Source organism: Pecten maximus, chromosome 18, assembly GCF_902652985.1.
Source record: "Pecten maximus chromosome 18, xPecMax1.1, whole genome shotgun sequence".
In the NCBI taxonomy this organism is placed as follows: domain Eukaryota; kingdom Metazoa; phylum Mollusca; class Bivalvia; order Pectinida; family Pectinidae; genus Pecten; species Pecten maximus.
In genome coordinates, this window is record NC_047032.1 from 27,380,676 (window position 1) to 27,404,916 (window position 24,241).

Genomic DNA, 24,241 nt, shown 5'->3' on the forward strand with positions numbered 1-24,241 from the left:
GTAAGAGCGTATTAAGAACACACAGAGCGTGGTGCACGCGCGAACATGCGCGAGATAAGGTCTTAGTGGAAACGTGTAGGACGTAGTAAGAACCCAGCAAGGACGTAATGAGGGCGTAATATGAACGTGACAACTGCAAAATTCTCCATTTTTGCCACGACCCCGTTGCGTTTCTCGAAATTTTAAGGACGCAGTGCGGTCTTCGTGGTCTTTGTCTAAGTGTGATGGGGGCATTACAAAACTTGGACATGTCGAATAGGACCCAATGGATTTTAGAAAATACGGATAAATGGCAACAATGTGCATGATCGATAAGACTATATCCCATAAGTATGATAGTTTTTGGTTAATGTGGTAACTTTTGTAGTGGCCTAAATAAAACGATGTGCTTTTTGGGTGCGTTTAAAATTGACGATTTTTTGGTCGGACGTAATGGCGGCTTAATTACAAACTTGGACATGTCGAATAGGACCCAATGGATTTTCGAAAATACGGATAAATGACAACAATATGCATGATCAATAAGACTATATCCCATAAGTTTGATAGTTTTTGGTGAATGTGGTAACTTTTGTAGTGGCCAAAATAAAACGATGTCCTTTCTGTGTGTATTTAAAATGACGATGTTTTGGTCGGATTAACCAGAACATGTCGAATAAGTTCCAATACTACGATACACACATGCGCATAGCCCGATTTACCTGCGCTCGCGTGTGTTTGATAGGAGACAGGGCGCTCTCGATAAGGGATATGCTTGAGTGGTCACGAATAAAGGGAGCCACTATGTGTACGGGGAAATAGCGATGTTACTAATCTCTCTGTATATACATGTATGTCTCTGACTGTATGTAGGGTAACATACATTGATGACATAGTTATACTGTATGTAGGGTAACATACATTGATGATATAGTTATGCTGTATGTAGGGTAACATATATTGATGATATAGTTATACTGTATGTAGGGTAACATACATTGATGAAATAGTTATACTGTATGTAGGGTAACATATATTGATGATATAGTTATACTGTATGTAGGGTAACATACATTGATGACATAGTTATACTGTATGTAGGGTAACATACATTGATGATATAGTTATACTGTATATGTAGGGTAACATACATTGATGATATAGTTATACTGTGTATAGGGTATCATACATTGATGAAATAGTTATACTGTATGTAGGGTAACATATATTGATGATATAGTTATACTGTATGTAGGGTAACATACATTGATGACATATTTATACTGTATGTAGGGTAACATACATTAATGATATAGTTATACTCTATGTAGGGTAGGGTAACATACATTGATGACATAGTTATACTGTATGTACGGAAACATACATTGATGATATAGTTATACTGTATGTAGGGTGACATACATTGATGATATAGTTATACTGTATGTAGGGTAACATACATTGATGATATAGTTATACTGTATGTAGGGTAACATACATTGATGATATAGTTATACTGTATGTAGGGTAACATACATTGATGATATAGTTATACTGTATGTAGGGTAACATACATTGATGATATAGTTATACTGTATGTAGGGTAACATACATTGATGACATAGTTATACTGTATGTAGGGTAACATACATTGATGATATAGTTATACTGTATGTAGGGTAACATACATTGATGATATAGTTATACTGTATGTAGGGTAACATACATTGATGATATAGTTATACTGTATGTAGGGTAACATACATTGATGATATAGTTATACTGTATGTAGGGTAACATACATTGATGATATAGTTATACTGTATGTAGGGTAACATACATTGATGATATAGTTATACTGTATGTAGGGTAACATACATTGATGATATAGTTATACTGTATGTAGGGTAACATACATTGATGATATAGTTATACTGTATGTAGGGTAACATACATTGATGACGTAGTTATACTGTATGTAGGGTAACATACATTGATGATATAGTTATACTGTATGTAGGGTAACATACATTGATGATATAGTTATACTGTATGTAGGGTAACATACATTGATGACTATAGTTATACTGTATGTAGGGTAACATACATTGATGACGTAGTTATACTGTATGTAGGGTAACATACATTGATGATATAGTTATACTGTATGTAGGGTAACATACATTGATGACATAGTTATACTGTATGTAGGGTAACATACATTGATGATATAGTTATACTGTATGTAGGGTAACATACATTGATGACGTAGTTACTGTATGTAGGGTAACATACATTGATGATATAGTTATACTGTATGTAGGGTAACATACATTGATGACATAGTTATACTGTATGTAGGGTAACATACATTGATGACATAGTTATACTGTATGTAGGGTAACATACATTGATGACATAGTTATACTGTATGTAGGGTAACATACATTGATGATATAGTTATACTGTATGTAGGGTAGGGTAACATACATTGATGACATAGTTATACTGTATGTAGGGTAACATACATTGATGATATAGTTATACTGTATGTAGGGTAACATACATTGATGATATAGTTATACTGTATGTAGGGTAACATACATTGATGACATAGTTATACTGTATGTAGGGTAACATACATTGATGATATAGTTATACTGTATGTAGGGTAACATACATTGATGATATAGTTATACTGTATGTAGGGTAACATACATTGATGGCATAGTTATACTGTATGTAGGGTAACATACATTGATGATATAGTTATACTGTATGTAGGGTAACATACATTGATGATATAGTTATACTGTATGTAGGGTAACATACATTGATGATATAGTTATACTGTATGTAGGGTAACATACATTGATGATATAGTTATACTGTATGTAGGGTAACATACATTGATGGCATAGTTATACTGTATGTAGGGTAACATACATTGATGATATAGTTATACTGTATGTAGGGTAACATACATTGATGATATAGTTATACTGTATGTAGGGTAACATACATTGATGACATAGTTATACTGTATGTAGGGTAACATACATTGATGATATAGTTATACTGTATGTAGGGTAACATACATTGATGACATAGTTATACTGTATGTAGGGTAACATACATTGATGACATAGTTATACTGTATGTAGGGTAACATACATTGATGATATAGTTATACTGTATGTAGGGTAACATACATTGATGACATAGTTATACTGTATGTAGGGTAACATACATTGATGACATAGTTATACTGTATGTAGGGTAACATACATTGATGATATAGTTATACTGTATGTAGGGTAACATACATTGATGACGTAGTTATACTGTATGTAGGGTAACATACATTGATGATATAGTTATACTGTATGTAGGGTAACATACATTGATGATATAGTTATACTGTATGTAGGGTAACATACATTGATGATATAGTTATACTGTATGTAGGGTAACATACATTGATGATATAGTTATACTGTATGTAGGGTAACATACATTGATGACATAGTTATACTGTATGTAGGGTAACATACATTGATGATATAGTTATACTGTATGTAGGGTAACATACATTGATGATATAGTTATACTGTATGTAGGGTAACATACATTGATGACTATAGTTATACTGTATGTAGGGTAACATACATTGATGATATAGTTATACTGTATGTAGGGTAACATACATTGATGATATAGTTATACTGTATGTAGGGTAACATACATTGATGACATAGTTATACTGTATGTAGGGTAACATACATTGATGATATAGTTATACTGTATGTAGGGTAACATACATTGATGATATAGTTATACTGTATGTAGGGTAACATACATTGATGATATAGTTATACTGTATGTAGGGTAACATACATTGATGACATAGTTATACTGTATATAGGGTAACATACATTGATGATATAGTTATACTGTATGTAGGGTAACATACATTGATGACATAGTTATACTGTATGTAGGGTAACATACATTGATGACATAGTTATACTGTATGTAGGGTAACATACATTGATGACATAGTTATACTGTATGTAGGGTAACATACATTGATGATATAGTTATACTGTATGTAGGGTAACATACATTGATGACATAGTTATACTGTATGTAGGGTAACATACATTGATGACATAGTTATACTGTATGTAGGGTAACATACATTGATGATATAGTTATACTGTATGTAGGGTAACATACATTGATGATATAGTTATACTGTATGTAGGGTAACATACATTGATGATATAGTTATACTGTATGTAGGGTAACATACATTGATGATATAGTTATACTGTATGTAGGGTAACATACATTGATGACATAGTTATACTGTATGTAGGGTAACATACATTGATGACATAGTTATACTGTATGTAGGGTAGGGTAACATACATTAACGATAGTTATACTGTATGTAGGGTAACATACATTGATGATATAGTTATACTTTATATGTAGGGTAACATACATTGATGACATAGTTATACTGTATGTAGGGTAACATACATTGATGACATAGTTATACTGTATGTAGGGTAACATACATTGATGACATAGTTATACTGTATGTAGGGTAACATACATTCATGATGTAGTTATACTGTATGTAGGGTAACATACATTGATGACATAGTTATACTGTATGTAGGGTAACATACATTGATGATATAGTTATACTGTATGTAGGGTAACATACATTGATGACAGTTATACTGTATGTAGGGTAACATACATTAATGACAGTTATACTGTATGTAGGGTAACATACATTGATGGCATAGTTATACTGTATGTAGGGTAACATACATTAATGACAGTTATACTGTATGTAGGGTAACATACATTGATGACATAGTTATACTGTATGTAGGGTAACATACATTGATGATATAGTTATACTGTATCTAGGGTAACATACATTGATGATATAGTTATACTGTATGTAGGGTAACATACATTGATGACATAGTTATACTGTATGTAGGGTAACATACATTGATGACATAGTTATACTGTATGTAGGGTAACATACATTGATGATATAGTTATACTGTATGTAGGGTAACATACATTGATGATATAGTTATACTGTATGTAGGGTAACATACATTGATGACATAGTTATACTGTATGTAGGGTAAACATACATTGATGATATAGTTATACTGTATGTAGGGTAACATACATTGATGACATAGTTATACTGTATGTAGGGTAACATACATTGATGATATAGTTATACTGTATGTAGGGTAACATACATTGATGACATAGTTATACTGTATGTAGGGTAACATACATTGATGATATAGTTATACTGTATGTAGGGTAACATACATTGATGACAGTTATACTGTATGTAGGGTAACATACATTGATGGCATAGTTATACTGTATGTAGGGTAACATACATTGATGATATAGTTATACTGTATGTAGGGTAACATACATTGATGACTATAGTTATACTGTATGTAGGGTAACATACATTGATGATATAGTTATACTGTATGTAGGGTAACATACATTGATGATATAGTTATACTGTATGTAGGGTAACATACATTGATGATATAGTTATACTGTATGTAGGGTAACATACATTGATGATATAGTTATACTGTATGTAGGGTAACATACATTGATGATATAGTTATACTGTATGTAGGGTAACATACATTGATGATATAGTTATACTGTATGTAGGGTAACATACATTGATGATATAGTTATACTGTATGTAGGGTAACATACATTGATGATATAGTTATACTGTATGTAGGGTAACATACATTGATGATATAGTTATACTGTATGTAGGGTAACATACATTGATGATATAGTTATACTGTATGTAGGGTAACATACATTAATGATATAGTTATACTGTATGTAGGGTAACATACATTGATGATATAGTTATACTGTATGTAGGGTAACATACATTGATGACATAGTTATACTGTATGTAGGGTAACATACATTGATGATATAGTTATACTGTATGTAGGGTAACATACATTGATGACATAGTTATACTGTATGTAGGGTAACATACATTGATGATATAGTTATACTGTATGTAGGGTAACATACATTGATGATATAGTTATACTGTATGTAGGGTAACATACATTGATGATAGTTATACTGTATGTAGGGTAACATACATTGATGATATAGTTATACTGTATGTAGGGTAACATACATTGATGATATAGTTATACTGTATGTAGGGTAACATACATTGATGATATAGTTATACTGTATGTAGGGTAACATACATTGATGACTATAGTTATACTGTATGTAGGGTAACATACATTGATGATATAGTTATACTGTATGTAGGGTAACATACATTGATGATATAGTTATACTGTATGTAGGGTAACATACATTGATGACATAGTTATACTGTATGTACGGAAACATACATTGATGATATAGTTATACTGTATGTAGGGTAACATACATTGATGATATAGTTATACTGTATGTAGGGTAACATACATTGATGATATAGTTATACTGTATGTAGGGTACCATACATTGATGATATAGTTATACTGTATGTAGGGTAACATACATTGATGATATAGTTATACTGTATGTAGGGTAACAAACATTGATGATATAGTTATAATGTAGGGTAACATACATTGATGATATAGCTATAGTGTACGTAGGGTAGGGTAACATACATTGATGGCATAGTTATACTGTATGTAGGGTGACATACATTGATGATATAGTTATACTGTATATGTAGGGTAACATACATTGATGATATAGTTATACTGTATGGACGGTAACATACATTGGTGATATAGTTATACTGTATGTAGGGTAACATACATTGATGACAGTTATACTGATTGTAGGGTAATATACATTAATGATATAGTTATAATGTATGTAGGGTAACATACATTGATGATATAGTTATACTGTAGGGTAACATACATTGATGATATAGTTATACTGTATGTAGGGTAACATACATTGATTATATAGTTATATTGTATGTAGGGTAACATACATTGATGACATAGTTATATTGTATGTAGGGTAACATACATTGATGACATAGTTATACTGTATGTAGGGTAACATACATTGATGACATAGTTATATTGTATGTAGGGTAACATACATTGATGATATAGTTTTACTGTATGTAGGGTAACATATATTGATTATATAGTTATACTGTATGTAGGGTAACATACATTGATGATATAGTTATACTGTATGTAGGGTAGGGTAACATACATTGATGACATAGTTATACCGTATGTAGGGTAGCATACATTGATGATATAGTTATACTGTATGTAGGGTAACATACATTGATGATATAGTTATACTGTATATGTAGGGTAGGGTAACATACATTGATGACATAGTTATACCGTATGTAGGGTAGCATACATTGATGATATAGTTATACTGTATGTAGGGTAACAAACATTGATGATATAGTTATACTGTATATGTAGGGTAGGGTAACATACATTGATGACATAGTTATACCGTATGTAAGGAACATACATTGATGATATAGTTATACTGTATGTAGGGTAACATACATTGATGACAGTTATACTGTATGTAGGGTAACATACATTGATGACAGTTATACTGTATGTAGGGTAACATACATTGATGATATAGTTATACTGTATGTAGGGTAACATGCATTGATGATATAGTTATACTGTATGTAGGGTAACATACATTGATGATATAGTTTTACTGTATGTAGGGTAACATACATTGATGACATAGTTATACCGTATGTAAGGAACATACATTGATGATATAGTTTTACTGTATGTAGGGTACCATACATTGATGATATAGTTATACTGTATGTAGGGTCACATACATTGATGATATAGTTTTACTGTATGTAGGGTACCATACATTGATGACATAGTTATACCGTATGTAAGGAACATACATTGATGATATAGTTATACTGTATGTAGGGTAACATGCATTGATGATATAGTTATACTGTATGTAGGGTAACATACATTGATGATATAGTTTTACTGTATGTAGGGTACCATACATTGATGATATAGTTATACTGTATGTAGGGTAACATATATTGATGATATAGTTATACTGTAGGGTAACATACATTGATGATATAGTTTTACTGTATGTAGGGTAACATACATTGATGACAGTTATACTGTATGTAGGGTAACATACATTGATGACAGTTATACTGTATGTAGGGTAACATACATTGATGATATAGTTATACTGTATGTAGGGTAACATGCATTGATGATATAGTTATACTGTATGTAGGGTAACATACATTGATGATATAGTTTTACTGTATGTAGGGTAACATACATTGATGACATAGTTATACCGTATGTAAGGAACATACATTGATGATATAGTTTTACTGTATGTAGGGTAACATATATTGATTATATAGTTATACTGTATGTAGGATAACATACATTGATGATATAGTTATACTGTATGTAGGGTAACATACATTGATGACATAGTTATACTGTATGTAGGGTAACATACATTGATGACATAGTTATACTGTATGTAGGGTAACATACATTGATGACATAGTTATACTGTATGTAGGGTCACATACATTGATGATATAGTTTTACTGTATGTAGGGTACCATACATTGATGACATAGTTATACTGTATGTAGGTAACATACATTGATGATATAGTTATACTGTATGTAGGGTAACATACATTGATGATATAGTTATACTGTATGTAGGGTAACATACATTGATGATATAGTTTTACTGTATGTAGGGTAACATACATTGATGATATAGTTATACTGTATGTAGGGTAACATACATTGATGATATAGTTATACTGTATGTAGGGTAACATACATTGATGATATAGTTATACTGTATGTAGGGTAACATACATTGATGATATAGTTATACTGTATGTAGGGTAACATACATTGATGATATAGTTATACTGTATGTAGGGTAACATACATTGATGACATAGTTATACTGTATGTAGGGTAACATACATTGATGACATAGTTATACTGTATGTAGGGTAACATACATTGATGATATAGTTATACTGTATGTAGGGTAACATACATTGATGACTATAGTTATACTGTATGTAGGGTAACATACATTGATGATATAGTTATACTGTATGTAGGGTAACATACATTGATGACATAGTTATACTGTATGTAGGGTAACATACATTGATGACATAGTTATACTGTATGTAGGGTAACATACATTGATGATATAGTTATACTGTATGTAGGGTAACATACATTGATGACATAGTTATACTGTATGTAGGGTAACATACATAGATGACATAGTTATACTGTATGTAGGGTAACATACATTGATTACATAGTTATACTGTATGTAGGGTAACATATATTGATGACATAGTTATACTGTATGTAGGGTAACATACATTGATGATATAGTTATACTGTATGTAGGGTAACATACATTGATGACATAGTTATACTGTACGTAGGGTAACATACATTGATGATATAGTTATACTGTATGTAGGGTAACATATATTGATGACATAGTTATACTGTATGTAGGGTAACATACATTGATGACATAGGTATACTGTATGTAGGGTAACATTCATTGATGATATAGTTATACTGTATGTAGGGTAACATACATTGATGACATAGTTATACTGTATGTAGGGTAACATACATTGATGATATAGTTATACTGTATGTAGGGTAACATACATTGATGACATAGTTATAGTTATACTGTATGGACAGTAACATACATTGATGACATAGTTAAATGTATAATGTATGTAGGGTAACATACATTGATGACATAGTTATACTGTATGTAGGGTAACATACATTGATGACAGTTATACTGTATGTAGGGTAACATACATTGATGATATAGTTATACTGTATGTAGGGTAACATACATTGATGACATAGTTATACTGTATGTAGGGTAACATACATTGATGATATAGTTATACTGTATGTAGGGTAACATACATTGATGATATAGTTATACTGTATGTAGGGTAACATACATTGGTGATATAGTTATACTGTATGTAGGGTAACATACATTGATGATATAGTTATACTGTATGTAGGGTAACATACATTGATGATATAGTTATACTGTATGTAGGGTAACATACATTGATGACATAGTTATACTGTATGTAGGGTAACATACATTGATGACATAGTTATACTGTATGTAGGGTAACATACATTGATGATATAGTTATACTGTATGTAGGGTAACATACATTGATGATATAGTTATACTGTATGTAGGGTAACATACATTGATGACGTAGTTATACTGTATGTAGGGTAACATACATTGATGACGTAGTTATACTGTATGTAGGGTAACATACATTGATGACATAGTTATACTGTATGTAGGGTAACATACATTGATGAATAGTTATACTGTATGTAGGGTAACATACATTGATGATATAGTTATACTGTATGTAGGGTAACATACATTGATGACATAGTTATACTGTATGTAGGGTAACATACATTGATGATATAGTTATACTGTATGTAGGGTAACATACATTGATGATATAGTTATACTGTATGTAGGGTAACATACATTGATGACATAGTTATACTGTATGTAGGGTAACATACATTAATGATAGTTATACTGTATGTAGGGTAACATACATTGATGATATAGTTATACTGTATGTAGGGTAACATACATTGATGACATAGTTATACTGTATGTAGGGTAACATACATTGATGACATAGTTATACTGTATGTAGGGTAACATACATTGGTGATATAGTTATACTGTATGTAGGGTAACATACATTGATGATATAGTTATACTGTATGTAGGGTAACATACATTGATGACATAGTTATACTGTATGTAGGGTAACATACATTGATGACATAGTTAAATGTATAATGTATGTAGGGTAACATACATTGATGACATAGTTATACTGTATGTAGGGTAACATACATTGATGACAGTTATACTGTATGTAGGGTAACATACATTGATGATATAGTTATACTGTATGTAGGGTAACATACATTGATGACATAGTTATACTGTATGTAGGGTAACATACATTGGTGATATAGTTATACTGTATGTAGGGTAACATACATTGATGATATAGTTATACTGTATGTAGGGTAACATACATTGATGACATAGTTATACTGTATGTAGGGTAGGGTAACATACATTAACGATAGTTATACTGTATGTAGGGTACCATACATTGATGATATAGTTATACTGTATATGTAGGGTAACATACATTGATGACATAGTTATACTGTATGTAGGGTAACATACATTGATGACATAGTTATACTGTATGTAGGGTAACATACATTGATGACATAGTTATACTGTATGTAGGGTAACATACATTGGTGATATAGTTATACTGTATGTAGGGTAACATACATTGATGATATAGTTATACTGTATGTAGGGTAACATACATTGATGACATAGTTATACTGTATGTAGGGTAGGGTAACATACATTAACGATAGTTATACTGTATGTAGGGTACCATACATTGATGATATAGTTATACTGTATGTAGGGTAACATACATTGATGACATAGTTATACTGTATGTAGGGTAACATACATTGATGACATAGTTATACTGTATGTAGGGTAACATACATTGGTGATATAGTTATACTGTATGTAGGGTAACATACATTGATGATATAGTTATACTGTATGTAGGGTAACATACATTGATGACATAGTTATACTGTATGTAGGGTAACATACATTGATGACATAGTTAAATGTATAATGTATGTAGGGTAACATACATTGATGACATAGTTATACTGTATGTAGGGTAACATACATTGATGACAGTTATACTGTATGTAGGGTAACATACATTGATGATATAGTTATACTGTATGTAGGGTAACATACATTGATGACATAGTTATACTGTATGTAGGGTAACATACATTGGTGATATAGTTATACTGTATGTAGGGTAACATACATTGATGATATAGTTATACTGTATGTAGGGTAACATACATTGATGACATAGTTATACTGTATGTAGGGTAGGGTAACATACATTAACGATAGTTATACTGTATGTAGGGTACCATACATTGATGATATAGTTATACTGTATATGTAGGGTAACATACATTGATGACATAGTTATACTGTATGTAGGGTAACATACATTGATGACATAGTTATACTGTATGTAGGGTAACATACATTGGTGATATAGTTATACTGTATGTAGGGTAACATACATTGATGATATAGTTATACTGTATGTAGGGTAACATACATTGATGACATAGTTATACTGTATGTAGGGTAACATACATTGATGACATAGTTAAATGTATAATGTATGTAGGGTAACATACATTGATGACATAGTTATACTGTATGTAGGGTAACATACATTGATGACAGTTATACTGTATGTAGGGTAACATACATTGATGATATAGTTATACTGTATGTAGGGTAACATACATTGATGACATAGTTATACTGTATGTAGGGTAACATACATTGGTGATATAGTTATACTGTATGTAGGGTAACATACATTGATGATATAGTTATACTGTATGTAGGGTAACATACATTGATGACATAGTTATACTGTATGTAGGGTAGGGTAACATACATTAACGATAGTTATACTGTATGTAGGGTACCATACATTGATGATATAGTTATACTGTATATGTAGGGTAACATACATTGATGACATAGTTATACTGTATGTAGGGTAACATACATTGATGACATAGTTATACTGTATGTAGGGTAACATACATTGGTGATATAGTTATACTGTATGTAGGGTAACATACATTGATGATATAGTGATACTGTATGTAGGGTAACATACATTGATGACATAGTTATACTGTATGTAGGGTAACATATATTGATGACATAGTTATACTGTATGTAGGGTAACATACATTGATGATATAGTTATACTGTATGTAGGGTAACATATATTGATGACATAGTTATACTGTATGTAGGGTAACATACATTGATGATATAGTTATACTGTATGTAGGGTAACATACATTGATGACATAGTTATACTGTACGTAGGGTAACATACATAGATGACATAGTTATACTGTATGTAGGGTAACATACATTGATGACATAGTTATACTGTATGTAGGGTAACATACATTGATGACATAGTTATACTGTATGTTGGGTAACATACATTGATGACATAGTTATACTGTATGAATGCAGCTGGCAACAAATTGTCTAGGGAATATACATTGGTCTTCATATTCACTTGAAGAATTAAATTAAAATAAAACAGAGAATGGATATGTTTGTACCTTAGATTTTATTTACATCAGCATGTTAACATCATCTTAATATAAAAGTCTGGATCAGCCAGCCGTTTGTTACAGTTGTGTGTTACGGAGCTGTAAACACACAACTTACTGACTTAGAACCTGTTTCTATATAACTTTTTTAGATGGGGCAATAGGTGACATTATGATATTGGTGGGGGACTGGGAATGCAATGTTCTTGAGAATAAAGCACGTAAGTTCCAGGATAATCATTACTGACTAGGACTTTAAGTTTATTATTTACAAAAAAACAAACAATTAGTAATTAGGATGTATAACGGAGATTCATTGACATCAACAACAACAATGTAAACAGACTGTAAATTAATCTAAATTTCTACACATAGTTCTGTATTATTAGTTCAAATGCAAGTAAACAAAATGTATTAGTATAGATGGGAATTTGTGTTATCAACAAAATCTCCCTTACATGATGGACGGACATAATTAATCAACTAAAACTGTTTCCATCATCGGAGTAAAAACATATAAATACTTTTTTATCACATTTGATGTGCATAGTTATAACTCTTTAGTTAAAGTAGCTTATCACAGTGCTTTTCCAATGCTTTGGACAGTAAAGCTTCCTGGTGGATTGTAGGATATCAAATGTCATGGATGGAATGGGCAGGATAGGTTCTTCACCAGTCAAAGGGATTTTAGAGATGTTATTAATCAATTAAAGTTACTTTCAACAAGTGTTCGATAAGGCCGATAATGAAACCCACGGCCGGTGAAGCTGAAGTAGCGACATGGCTACCCCTATATGATATACTTCTGGCAACACAAACGGAGACATCAATGTGACTTTAGCCATAATCATTAATGACAAACTGGTGTCTAATCACAGGCTCAGTGACTATCATCCCACTTGTGTCTGCTGAAATAAAGTGCCCTTTCACACAAAGTAAGCCTTCCATTCAAGTTTGTGCATCCTCCTCATCCTCTCGTATTGCGCCTTCTACATAGTCTTTGTTCTCATCCAGCCATTTATCCAGTGATTTGGTTCGAGAGTTAAGTTTCTTTGTTACTTTTATATCCCTCACAACCGAGGTGCCGTCACGATAAAACTCAAACATGGCAGCTAGGTCCTTTGAACCCGCAAACTTGAAATTCTCATAATCCCGAATCTTTATCTGAAACGGGAAATATTTTCAGTGGTAACTTCATGTGATGGACCCAGTAATAAAGCTGTCAAAACGAATATGTAACATAAAGAAATTCAATACCATGTTCAACCTAAGAAGCACACTGTGAGCTTACATAAGGGGTGTACTTAATAAAACCATGATTGACAAGATTCTTAGGTCAAAAGATATATTGGCAGATCAGTGAGGTAAGTGGTTGTGGACTTAAAGTGGCAGGGGCACTTATTAGGTCTAATACAGTAAGTCCTTATCTTATTCTCTTTATATGCATAAAACAAAAGGCACAAGGGACCTGCTCTTTTTTACTATGGATAAGTACTTCTCACAAGAAATAAGAAGTAAACTTTGATTATAATAACATTGAGATATATAGCTAACTACATACCTTAGGATCCTTAAATTTCATTGTATCAAAGTGTTTATTGAAGGTGTCCACGATATTCGTCATGCTCAGTCGATCTGCACACAGGCCCAAAGTCTTGCCATAAAAAAGTTTAGGCTTACAGAGTATGTCATAAACACACTCCCCGACATCTTCAACAGCCATACAGTCCAGTATACCATCTTCCATAGGCAGTGCTGCAACCAATCAAAAATAGACATCCAAATCACAATATAACCATCAAATACCTGTTCTACCATAGTCATATAGCTGTGTCATGTCACAAGATGTGTATTAATAATTCAGGATGTAACAGTAATTATGACATCACACAATTATCTCTGTTAGGAAAAATATACTGTTCAAGTCGAAATTTGCATGGTTTACATAAAATTAAATTTGGAAGTATTTAATCTATATTCTCATAAATACATTAAATAAGTTGTATGATAAACAGAATCTTACACTTGGACTTTATAATATGAAATCTATTTAATTTGTTAGAAACCTGATACTGACCATCCATGACCAATGTTCAAATTACCAGATATTCCATTTTTTTATCAGAATTTGAAAAATTAATAGCCTTACACCTCTCCCTCCCACCCCTACACCTCTCCCTCTCCACCCCTACACCTCTCCCTCCCCACCCCCACACCTCTCCCTCTCCACCCCAATCCTCTCCCTCTCCATCCCCTACACCTCTCCCTGTCCACCCCCATTCCTCTCCCTCTCCACCCCTACATCCTCTCCCTGTCCACCCCACACCTCTCCCTCTCCACCCCCACACCTCTCCCTCCACCCTACACCTCTCCCTCTCCACCACACCTCTCCTTTCCACCCCACACCTCTCCCTCTCCACCCCTACACCTCTCCCTCTCCACCCCACACCTCTCCCTCTCAAACCCACACCTCTCACACTCCACCCCTAAACCTCTCCCTCTCCACCCCCACACCTCTCCCTGTCCACCCCCACACCTCTCCTATCCACCCCACTCCTCTCCCTCCCCACCCCCACTCCTCTCCTTCTCCACCCCTACTCCTCTCCCTCCCCACCCCCACTCCTCTCCCTCCCCACCCCCACTCCTCTCCCTCTCCACCCCCACACCTCTCCCTCTCCACCCCTACTCCTCTCCTCTCCACCCCACTCCTCTCCCTCTCCACCCCACACCTCTCCCTCTCAACCCCTACTCCTCTCCTCTCAACCCCAACACCTCTCCCTCTCAACCCCAACACCTCTCCCTCCTCACCCCTACTCCTCTCCCTCTCACCCACCCGCACACCCTACTCTCCCTTCCACCCCTCACCTCTCCCTCCCTCCAACCCTCTCCACACCACCTCTCCCTCTCACCCCACACCTCTCCTGTCACCCCTAAACCTCTCCTTCCACCCCACACCTCTCCCTCTCACCCCACACTCTCTCCCTCTCAACCCCACCTACCCCTCTCCCCTCCCACCCCACCCTCTACCTCTCCCACCCACACCTCTCCTTCCACCCCACCCTCTCCTCTCTCACCCACAACACTCTCCCCTCACACCCCACACCCCTCCCACCCCACTCTCTTCACCCCACACCTCCCCTCCCCCCACCCCCCTACCCTCCTCTCACCACCCCTCCCCCCCCCCCCCCCCCACCCCTCCCCCTCCCCCCCCCCCCCTCTCCCTCTCCACCCCACACCTCTCCCTCTCAACCCCACACCTCTCCCTCTCAACCCCAACATATCTCCCTCCCACCCCACTCCTCTCCCTCTCCAACACACCTCTCCCTCCCACCCCACACCTCCCCCCACCCACACTCTCTCCCTTCTACCCCAACCCCCCCCTCCCCCACACCTCTCCCTCCACCCCACCTCACCCTCACCCCCCTCTCCACCCCCACAACCTCCCCCTCACCTACCTCCCCACCCACATCTCCCTCTCCACCCCTCTCCCTCCTCCCTCCCACCCCCAACCTCCCCTCTCCCCCCCACCTCTCCCTCTCCACCCCACACCTCTCCCTCTCAACCCTACACTCTCCCCTAAACCCCCCATCTCCCTCTCCACCCCCACTCCTCTCCCTCTCCACCCCACCTCTCCCTCTCCACCCCACCTCTCCCTCTCCACCCACCTCTCCCTCCCCCCACACCCTCCCTTCCACCCCCACCACCTCTCCTCCCCCCTTCCCCCCTCATCCTCCCTCCCACCCCTTCAACTCTCCCTCCCCACCCCCACTCCTCTCCCTCTCCACCCCCCTCTCCCCCCCCCCACCTCTCCCTCCTCACCCCTTCAACTCTGCCTCTCCACCCCTACCTTCCCTCCCACCTCACACCCCCCACCCACACTCTCCGTCCCCTCCCCTCTCCTCTCCCCCACCTCCCTTCCAACCCCTCTCCTCCCACCCTTCAACTCCCCCCCCCCCCACAACACACTCCTCTCCCTCCCCACCCCACACCTCTCACCCACACTCCCCCTCCTCCACCCCACACCTTCCCTCCTCCCCTCATCTCCCCCACCCTACCTTCCCCCTCTCCAACCTCTACACCCCCTCCCCACCCCACACATCTCTCCCCCCCCCCCCCCCCCACCTCTCCCTCTCCCCCACACCTCTCCCCCCACACACCTCACCCTCCTCAATCCCCCCTCTCTCCCCCCACACACACCTCACCCCTTCAACTCTCCTTCCCCACCCCTAACATTTTCTTTCCCCCCCCCACACACACCGTCCCTCCCCCACCCCCTTCAACTCTCCCCCCCCCCCCCCCCGCCCCCACACACCTCTCCTTCCCCACCCTACATTTCTCCCTCTCCACCCCCCCCCCCCCCCACACACACACACACCTCCCTCCCCACCCCTTCAACCCCCCCACACCTCACCTCTCCTTCCCCACCCCTACATTTCCCCCTCTCCAACCTCTACACCTCTCCCTCCTCACCACCCTACAATAACCAGAAATACATACCTAAAGCGTACACTCCATACTTTAATTTGTATGGCTTGAAGACAGTATAGAAATTTTCATACCAGAATGGTAGGCGGAGAATTGTGTAGTTAAGACCTGAAAGATGAAAAGGAAAATTATATTAATGGGAGTAACAGTTTTTTACTGTGAGTCTCTGTGAAATGTCAGGAGAGCTACCAGTAGTAACCATGGTGATATATAGAAGTATTGGTAACTATAGCAAGCATTGGTCACCACAGTAGCTAGTATTTCTGGTAACCATAGTAATCTGTAATAACCATGATAGTAATCACTATTAACCAGAACTAGAAGTCATATTTGACATCAGACAACCTTTAGAAATATTAGCTCAAATATTCCAAACAATGCATTTATCAACAGTATAGAAACCATATATAACAAAATGGTGGAAATGCAAGGGAGACAACTCAAAATTTGTATGTTGTCAGGTTGCAAAAATATAGCCACAATATGGGTTGTGTTGGATGTGTGTACACATATATTGGGTAGGTACACCTACACCAATCCAATGTTTTAGCAATGATCACATGGATTATAGACAAAGTGTAGAACCACCATTCCCAACCCGAAACACATCATATAACAAAACGATATGTTAGTCAGGAAAATTACTAACCAGTGAGGGAAAATCAAAATCCCAAATCGTGACAGTCACATGAAAAAATACCACATTTCACATGTTAATCACATGATTTGCACATATGGCACACTGCATGCTCATGTATAAGCATACTTTATACACTCGGTAGTAATAACTGTCACACATGTGGATAGTTAAAAGTGATAAGTGGGAAAAATCAAGCAGGCTTATGTGTACAGTTATTGAACCATTGGGAAGGTGTCCTGTATAGAGGGTCTCACGACCTGGATTTTATTCTCTGATCACATGATCTACCATATTTTTCTTTTTTAATTAGTGCAAGGATTGTGATGAGATTGAATCTTTGACAAATGTGAAGAAGATTTAGTGTAACAAGGTGGAGGTGGGGGGAGGGAGTTATAGGATGGGGTTGGGGAGGGATTTAAAGGGTGGGGTGGGGGAGAGGGAGTTACAGGGTGGGGTTGGGGAGGGATTTAAAGGGTGGAGGTGGGGGGAGGGAGTTACAGGGTGGGGTTGGGGAGGGATTTAAAGGGTGGGGTGGGGGAGAGGGAGTTACAGGGTGGAGGTAAGGGAGGGAGTTACAGGGTGGGGTTGGGGAGGGATTTAAAGGGTGGGGGTGGGGAGGGAGTTACAGGGTGGAGGTGGGGGGAGGGAGTTACAGGATGGGGTTGGGGAGGGATTTAAAGGGTGGGGTGGGGGAGAGGGAGTTACAGGGTGGGGTTGGGGAGGGAGTTACAGGGTGGGGTTGGGGAGGGATTTAAAGGGTGGGGTGGGGGAGAGAGGGAGTTACCAGGGTGGAGGTTAAGGTATGATCTACAGGGTGGGGTGGGGGGAGGGAAGTTATAGGATGGTTGGAGGTTGGGGGTGGGAGGGAGCTGAGTTATCGGATGGGGTTGGGAGGTATTTTAAAGGGTGGGTGGGGAGGGAGTTACAGGGTGGGGTTGGAGGGATTTAAAAGGTTTGGGGATGGGGAGAGGGAGTTACAGGGTGGAGGTAAGGGAGGAGTTACAGGCTGGGGTTAGGGAGGGATTTAAAGGGTGGGGGTGGGGGAGAAGGAGTTACAGGGTGGGGATGGAGTCGGGGGGGGGGGGGGAGGTTGGGAAGGGGGGGGGAGGGGGGGGGGGGGTTGGACTCATCACTCCATAACACATCATTTAGCGACAGAGGAAGTTGGATGGGAATTCTATTTCAATCGTGATTAATCTTTATAACAAGGGAACATAACACTGTCAATAATAAACGAAATGATGCATGCATAACAAGGTGTTAGACCCCAAGCACCTACTCACCGAGGGCTTTGTCTGAAATAGGGACAATATCAATGTTTTTAGTTCACTAGGACCATACTCAAAATTGTGCACGTATTTCCCAAATGCTCAAGATTTCTACATTTATTTTGTTATTTTTCATTTCAGTAAAGGTACACATAGTAGTGACATATCTATTTTGTGATCAATAAAATATTCTTTAAATTTTCATAATTATTTTTTCCAAATATCTGAAGTTCTCACAATACTGATAAAACTGGTATTAACATTATAAGTGTGTATCAAAGTGCACTCTCATTTTAAACAGACAAGTAATTATAAAATCTTTACAATATTTTTACACTAACCCCCTCAATAGAAAGGTCAACAAAACCAATAAATTGTTGATAAAGTTTTATATAATGTCAAAATGCATAAAAAGTTGGGGGTTTTTTGCAATGCTTAAATCTTCACATCTCACGAATTTTTTTTTTCAAGATTATTTTCAAGATTACTATTTATTTGAATACAATTGTATATCATTTGACAGAAACAAGTGAAAATCATTTAAGTCAAGAGAAGTAAATTAATAAAAATTATGATAAAGCACTTAAATCCTAATTGCAACATACCTAGTCAATTCGACAGCAATGGAAATTAAATTGAAATATAAAAGAGCTGTAATCAAATATGAAAAAAAGTGAAAACTACGACTACAACACATTTTTAGAGTCACAAAATCAGAAGTCAATCAAATGACATTTCATGTTAATTACATTTGTTATTTTTGTGAAGAACACAAAAAAAACTTTTGATCAGTATATCTTATTATACTGTTACCATGGAAACACAAAAAAATGTATATATAAATGATATAAATTTAGGGTTATTATAGGGGAAAAAATGGTAAAAGGGGCAAATATTGATATATTGTATTGCTGGTGTATGTTTACCATATAGAAACACAAAGTATATATAATACATTGTTACCATGGGGACATTCATAAATACGGCTGGTAGGTGGTTACGATAGAAACATTCGAAATATGTGTATACAAGACACATTCTATATGATTATAAAATATTATGTTAATTTACATGTCTTGTAAGTCAAATGCTGAAAATCATGTCTCTACAGTGATATCATAATTACAGCATCAATGCCATACGGAAGTGTAACAATAATCATTTTATCATGTAGTAAGCTTAGAGGATTTATAAACCATCAACTCTATCTAAAGGTCAGGGGTTGTTGGCATTACTACTGATGAACTGTAATGGAGATGAGAGTAGGTTTACTGCAGGAATACATAGAACTGGGCATGGGCCATATATATTGTCAGAAAAAATATAGAAGTTGGACATGTAGGAAGTCTATACAGGGTGAGGACAGACTTTGTTTCCACAACCAAATGTGGGAAGTCCATATATGGTGAGGACAGACTTTGTTTCCACGACCAAATGTAGGAAGTCCATATATGGTGAGGACAGACTTTGTTTCCACGACCAAATGTAGGAAGTCCATATATGGTGAGGACAACCAAATGTAAGAAGTCCATACATTGTGAGGACAGACTTTGTTTCCACAACCAAATGTGGGAAGTCCATATATGGTGAGGACAGACTTTGTTTCCACGACCAAATGTAGGAAGTCCATATATGGTGAGGACAGACTTTGTTTCCATGACCAAATGTAGGAAGTCCATATATGGTGAGGACAGACTTTGTTTCCACAACCAAATGTAGGAAGTCCATATATGGTGAGGACAGACTTTGTTTCCATGACCAAATGTAGGAAGTTGATACATGGTGAGGACAGACTTTGTTTCCACAACCAAATGTAGGAAGTCCATATATGGTGAGGACAGACTTTGTTTCCATGACCAAATGTAGGAAGTCCATACATGGTGAGGACAGACTTTGTTTCCACAACCAAATGTAGGAAGTCCATATATGGTGAGGACAGACTTTGTTTCCATGACCAAATGTAGGAAGTCCATATATGGTGAGGACAGACTTTGTTTCCACAACCAAATGTAGGAAGTCCATATATGGTGAGGACAGACTTTGTTTCCACAACCAAATGTAGGAAGTCCATATATGGTGAGGACAGACTTTGTTTCCACAACCAAATGTAGGAAGTCCATATATGGTGAGGACAGACTTTGTTTCCACAGCCAAATATAGGAAGTCCATACATGGTGAGGACAGACTTTGTTTCCACAACCAAATGTAGGAAGTCCATACATGGTGAGGACAGACTTTGTTTCCATGACCAAATGTAGGAAGTCCATATATGGTGAGGACAGACTTTGTTTCCACAACCAAATGTAGGAAGTCCATATATGGTGAGGACAGACTTTGTTTCCACAACCAAATGTAGGAAGTCCATACATGGTGAGGACAGACTTTGTTTCCATGACCAAATGTAGGAAGTCCATACATGGTGAGGACAGACTTTGTTTCCACAAATAAAACCTGAATATAGGAACTTCCAAATCCTAACAAACTCAAGATTTATAGAACATACAAGACCTGGTATTCTGACTAAAATGTACATTGCTTTTACAGCCTGGAATATAACTCAAACACTCCCATTCTTTAACTAACATGTGAAGTGGAAGGGATCCAGGAATACATTGAAAGTCCAAATTAGTGCCGTCAACTTTCAGATAAAACTTTGCCAGAATATCCATGTTAATATATGGTGATTATACAAACCTGCGTTGGTGACCACCTGTCATATATGTGACTGTACTTTCCCCTCCCATCGTTATATACTACACTAGTTACCAGAACCTGGATTAAGAGACCACCTGTCATATGTGACCGTACTTTCCCTCCCTATACTATTTACTATACTAGTTACCAGAACCTGGATTAAGTGACCACCTGTCATATGTGACCATACTTTCCCCTCCCAATGTTATTTACTACACTAGTTACCAGAACCTGGATTAAGTGACCACCTGTCATATGTGACCATACTTTCCCCTCCCATCGTTATATTACTATACTAGTTACCAGAACCTGGATTAAGAGACCACCTGTCATATGTGACCGTACTTTCCCTCCCTAATGTTATTTACTGTACTAGTTACCAGAACCTGGATTAAGAGACCACCTGTCATATGTGACCGTACTTTCCCCTCCCATCATTATTTACTACACTAGTTACCAGAACCTGGATTAAGAGATCACCTGTCACATGTGACCTTTTTATTGCCTTCCTTGGAAGGTCACTTACAAGGTATAACAGGTTTCACTGAACATGTACTTCAAATCTAACTTGCTGTCAATTATAGATGTATAATTTTATCTACAGGAAAAGGCAACAAAAATAAAAGTATTCATGGTGTTACCATCAACTGAACTTCAATTGAATGGCCATGTATAACCATTTCCTAATTAATACACCACTAGATTTCACACATTGTTCAGTTTGTTTCATAATTTCTGTTTTCTTCATTCACAGAGAGAGAAAACAAGACACAATCAGCCTCTTCAACATGTTTTGCATACCAAATTTTGCATATTTTTTGTGAGATTCAAAATCCAAAATAAAACTGTTGGCCAATGGCTAAGTAATGCCCCCCCCCCCCCCCCCCCCCCCAAATCCCCAATCCCACACATTATTTTTAATATATACACTTGTATAAGACAATTATGAGGAATAGAAAGTTCATTTCATAGATATCAGTAACAACATATATATATATCAATACATTATAATATTATCAGCAATTCAAAGTGCAGATCAAGTGTAGCTCATTTCGGAGGAAGGGAAGCTCACAATTTTTACAACTATTATGATTGATGTTTTACTTTCTGTCTTTTAATTGCAAGCCATTTTTTATAAACTATTATAAAATAATTTCTTATAAATTAACAAAATAAAAGAAATTGATAATAAAAAAATAAAGCTAATGCTACAATATACAAAAAAATGTTTGAAAGGCGACTTGTTATTCCTCTCAATAGTATTAGAAGTGACATCTTTATTGAACAAGCCATGAACTTTCTACAGTAGTTTGTGCTCATGTTGGTTAATTCCCTTAGCTATTTTCCAAGTGAATTTTGTTTATCTACACAAAAACTTATAGAACATATTCTTGCTTGCATCTTGCAATTCTATGTTTGCAGTTGCTATGATGATAGCTGTGTTGCTATGGTGTGCATAACTACTTGGTTACCATTAACACAGTGACTTCCAAAGAAATCTGTGAGGTCAGATATTACGGAACACTGCTGGTATATATAAAGTGCATACAGTACAAGCATGTGATGACATCAAAAACACACCAATACCTTTAAATCAATTTTGCTATTTTTATCATTAATTGCCATCACAACCTGAAGACTAAGATGAATCTATTAACAAATGTGTTGCCATATAAATATTCAAGAATCGGTCAAAATTGAAAG

General features: G+C 36.5%; 2 protein-coding genes across 14 annotated transcripts in view; both read right to left on the bottom strand.

The window, feature by feature from the left end:
- Positions 1-13,448: 13,448 nt before the first annotated feature.
- LOC117317097 (nmrA-like family domain-containing protein 1) overlaps positions 13,449-24,241 on the bottom strand; it is a 38,063-nt gene continuing 27,270 nt past the window's right edge. For 6 of the 10 annotated variants that reach the window (XM_033871890.1, XM_033871894.1, XM_033871891.1 and 3 more), the window contains 4 exons: positions 19,859-19,870; positions 17,948-18,043; positions 15,012-15,205; positions 13,449-14,614 (listed from right to left, as the gene is read on the bottom strand). In XM_033871890.1, the coding sequence (XP_033727781.1) occupies positions 14,399-14,614; positions 15,012-15,205; positions 17,948-18,043; positions 19,859-19,870 (518 nt within the window). In that variant the 3' untranslated portion in view covers positions 13,449-14,398. The remainder of the gene's footprint in view (positions 14,615-15,011; positions 15,206-17,947; positions 18,044-19,858; positions 19,871-24,241) is intronic. The other 4 variants (XM_033871892.1, XM_033871889.1, XM_033871893.1 and 1 more) reach the window with 1 other exon arrangement.
- The window catches only part of LOC117317096, a 43,147-nt gene continuing 38,782 nt past the window's right edge, over positions 19,877-24,241 (bottom strand). Inside the window, exons 1-2 of one of the 4 annotated variants that reach the window (XM_033871884.1) lie at positions 22,924-23,399; positions 19,877-22,553 (exon numbers count right to left, since the gene is read on the bottom strand). In XM_033871884.1, coding sequence (XP_033727775.1) covers positions 21,156-22,376 — 1,221 coding nt within the window. In that variant the 5' untranslated portion in view covers positions 22,377-22,553; positions 22,924-23,399 and the 3' untranslated portion in view covers positions 19,877-21,155. Of the gene's footprint in view, positions 22,554-22,691; positions 23,400-24,241 lie in introns of those variants that run through there. The other 3 variants (XM_033871885.1, XM_033871887.1, XM_033871886.1) reach the window with 3 other exon arrangements.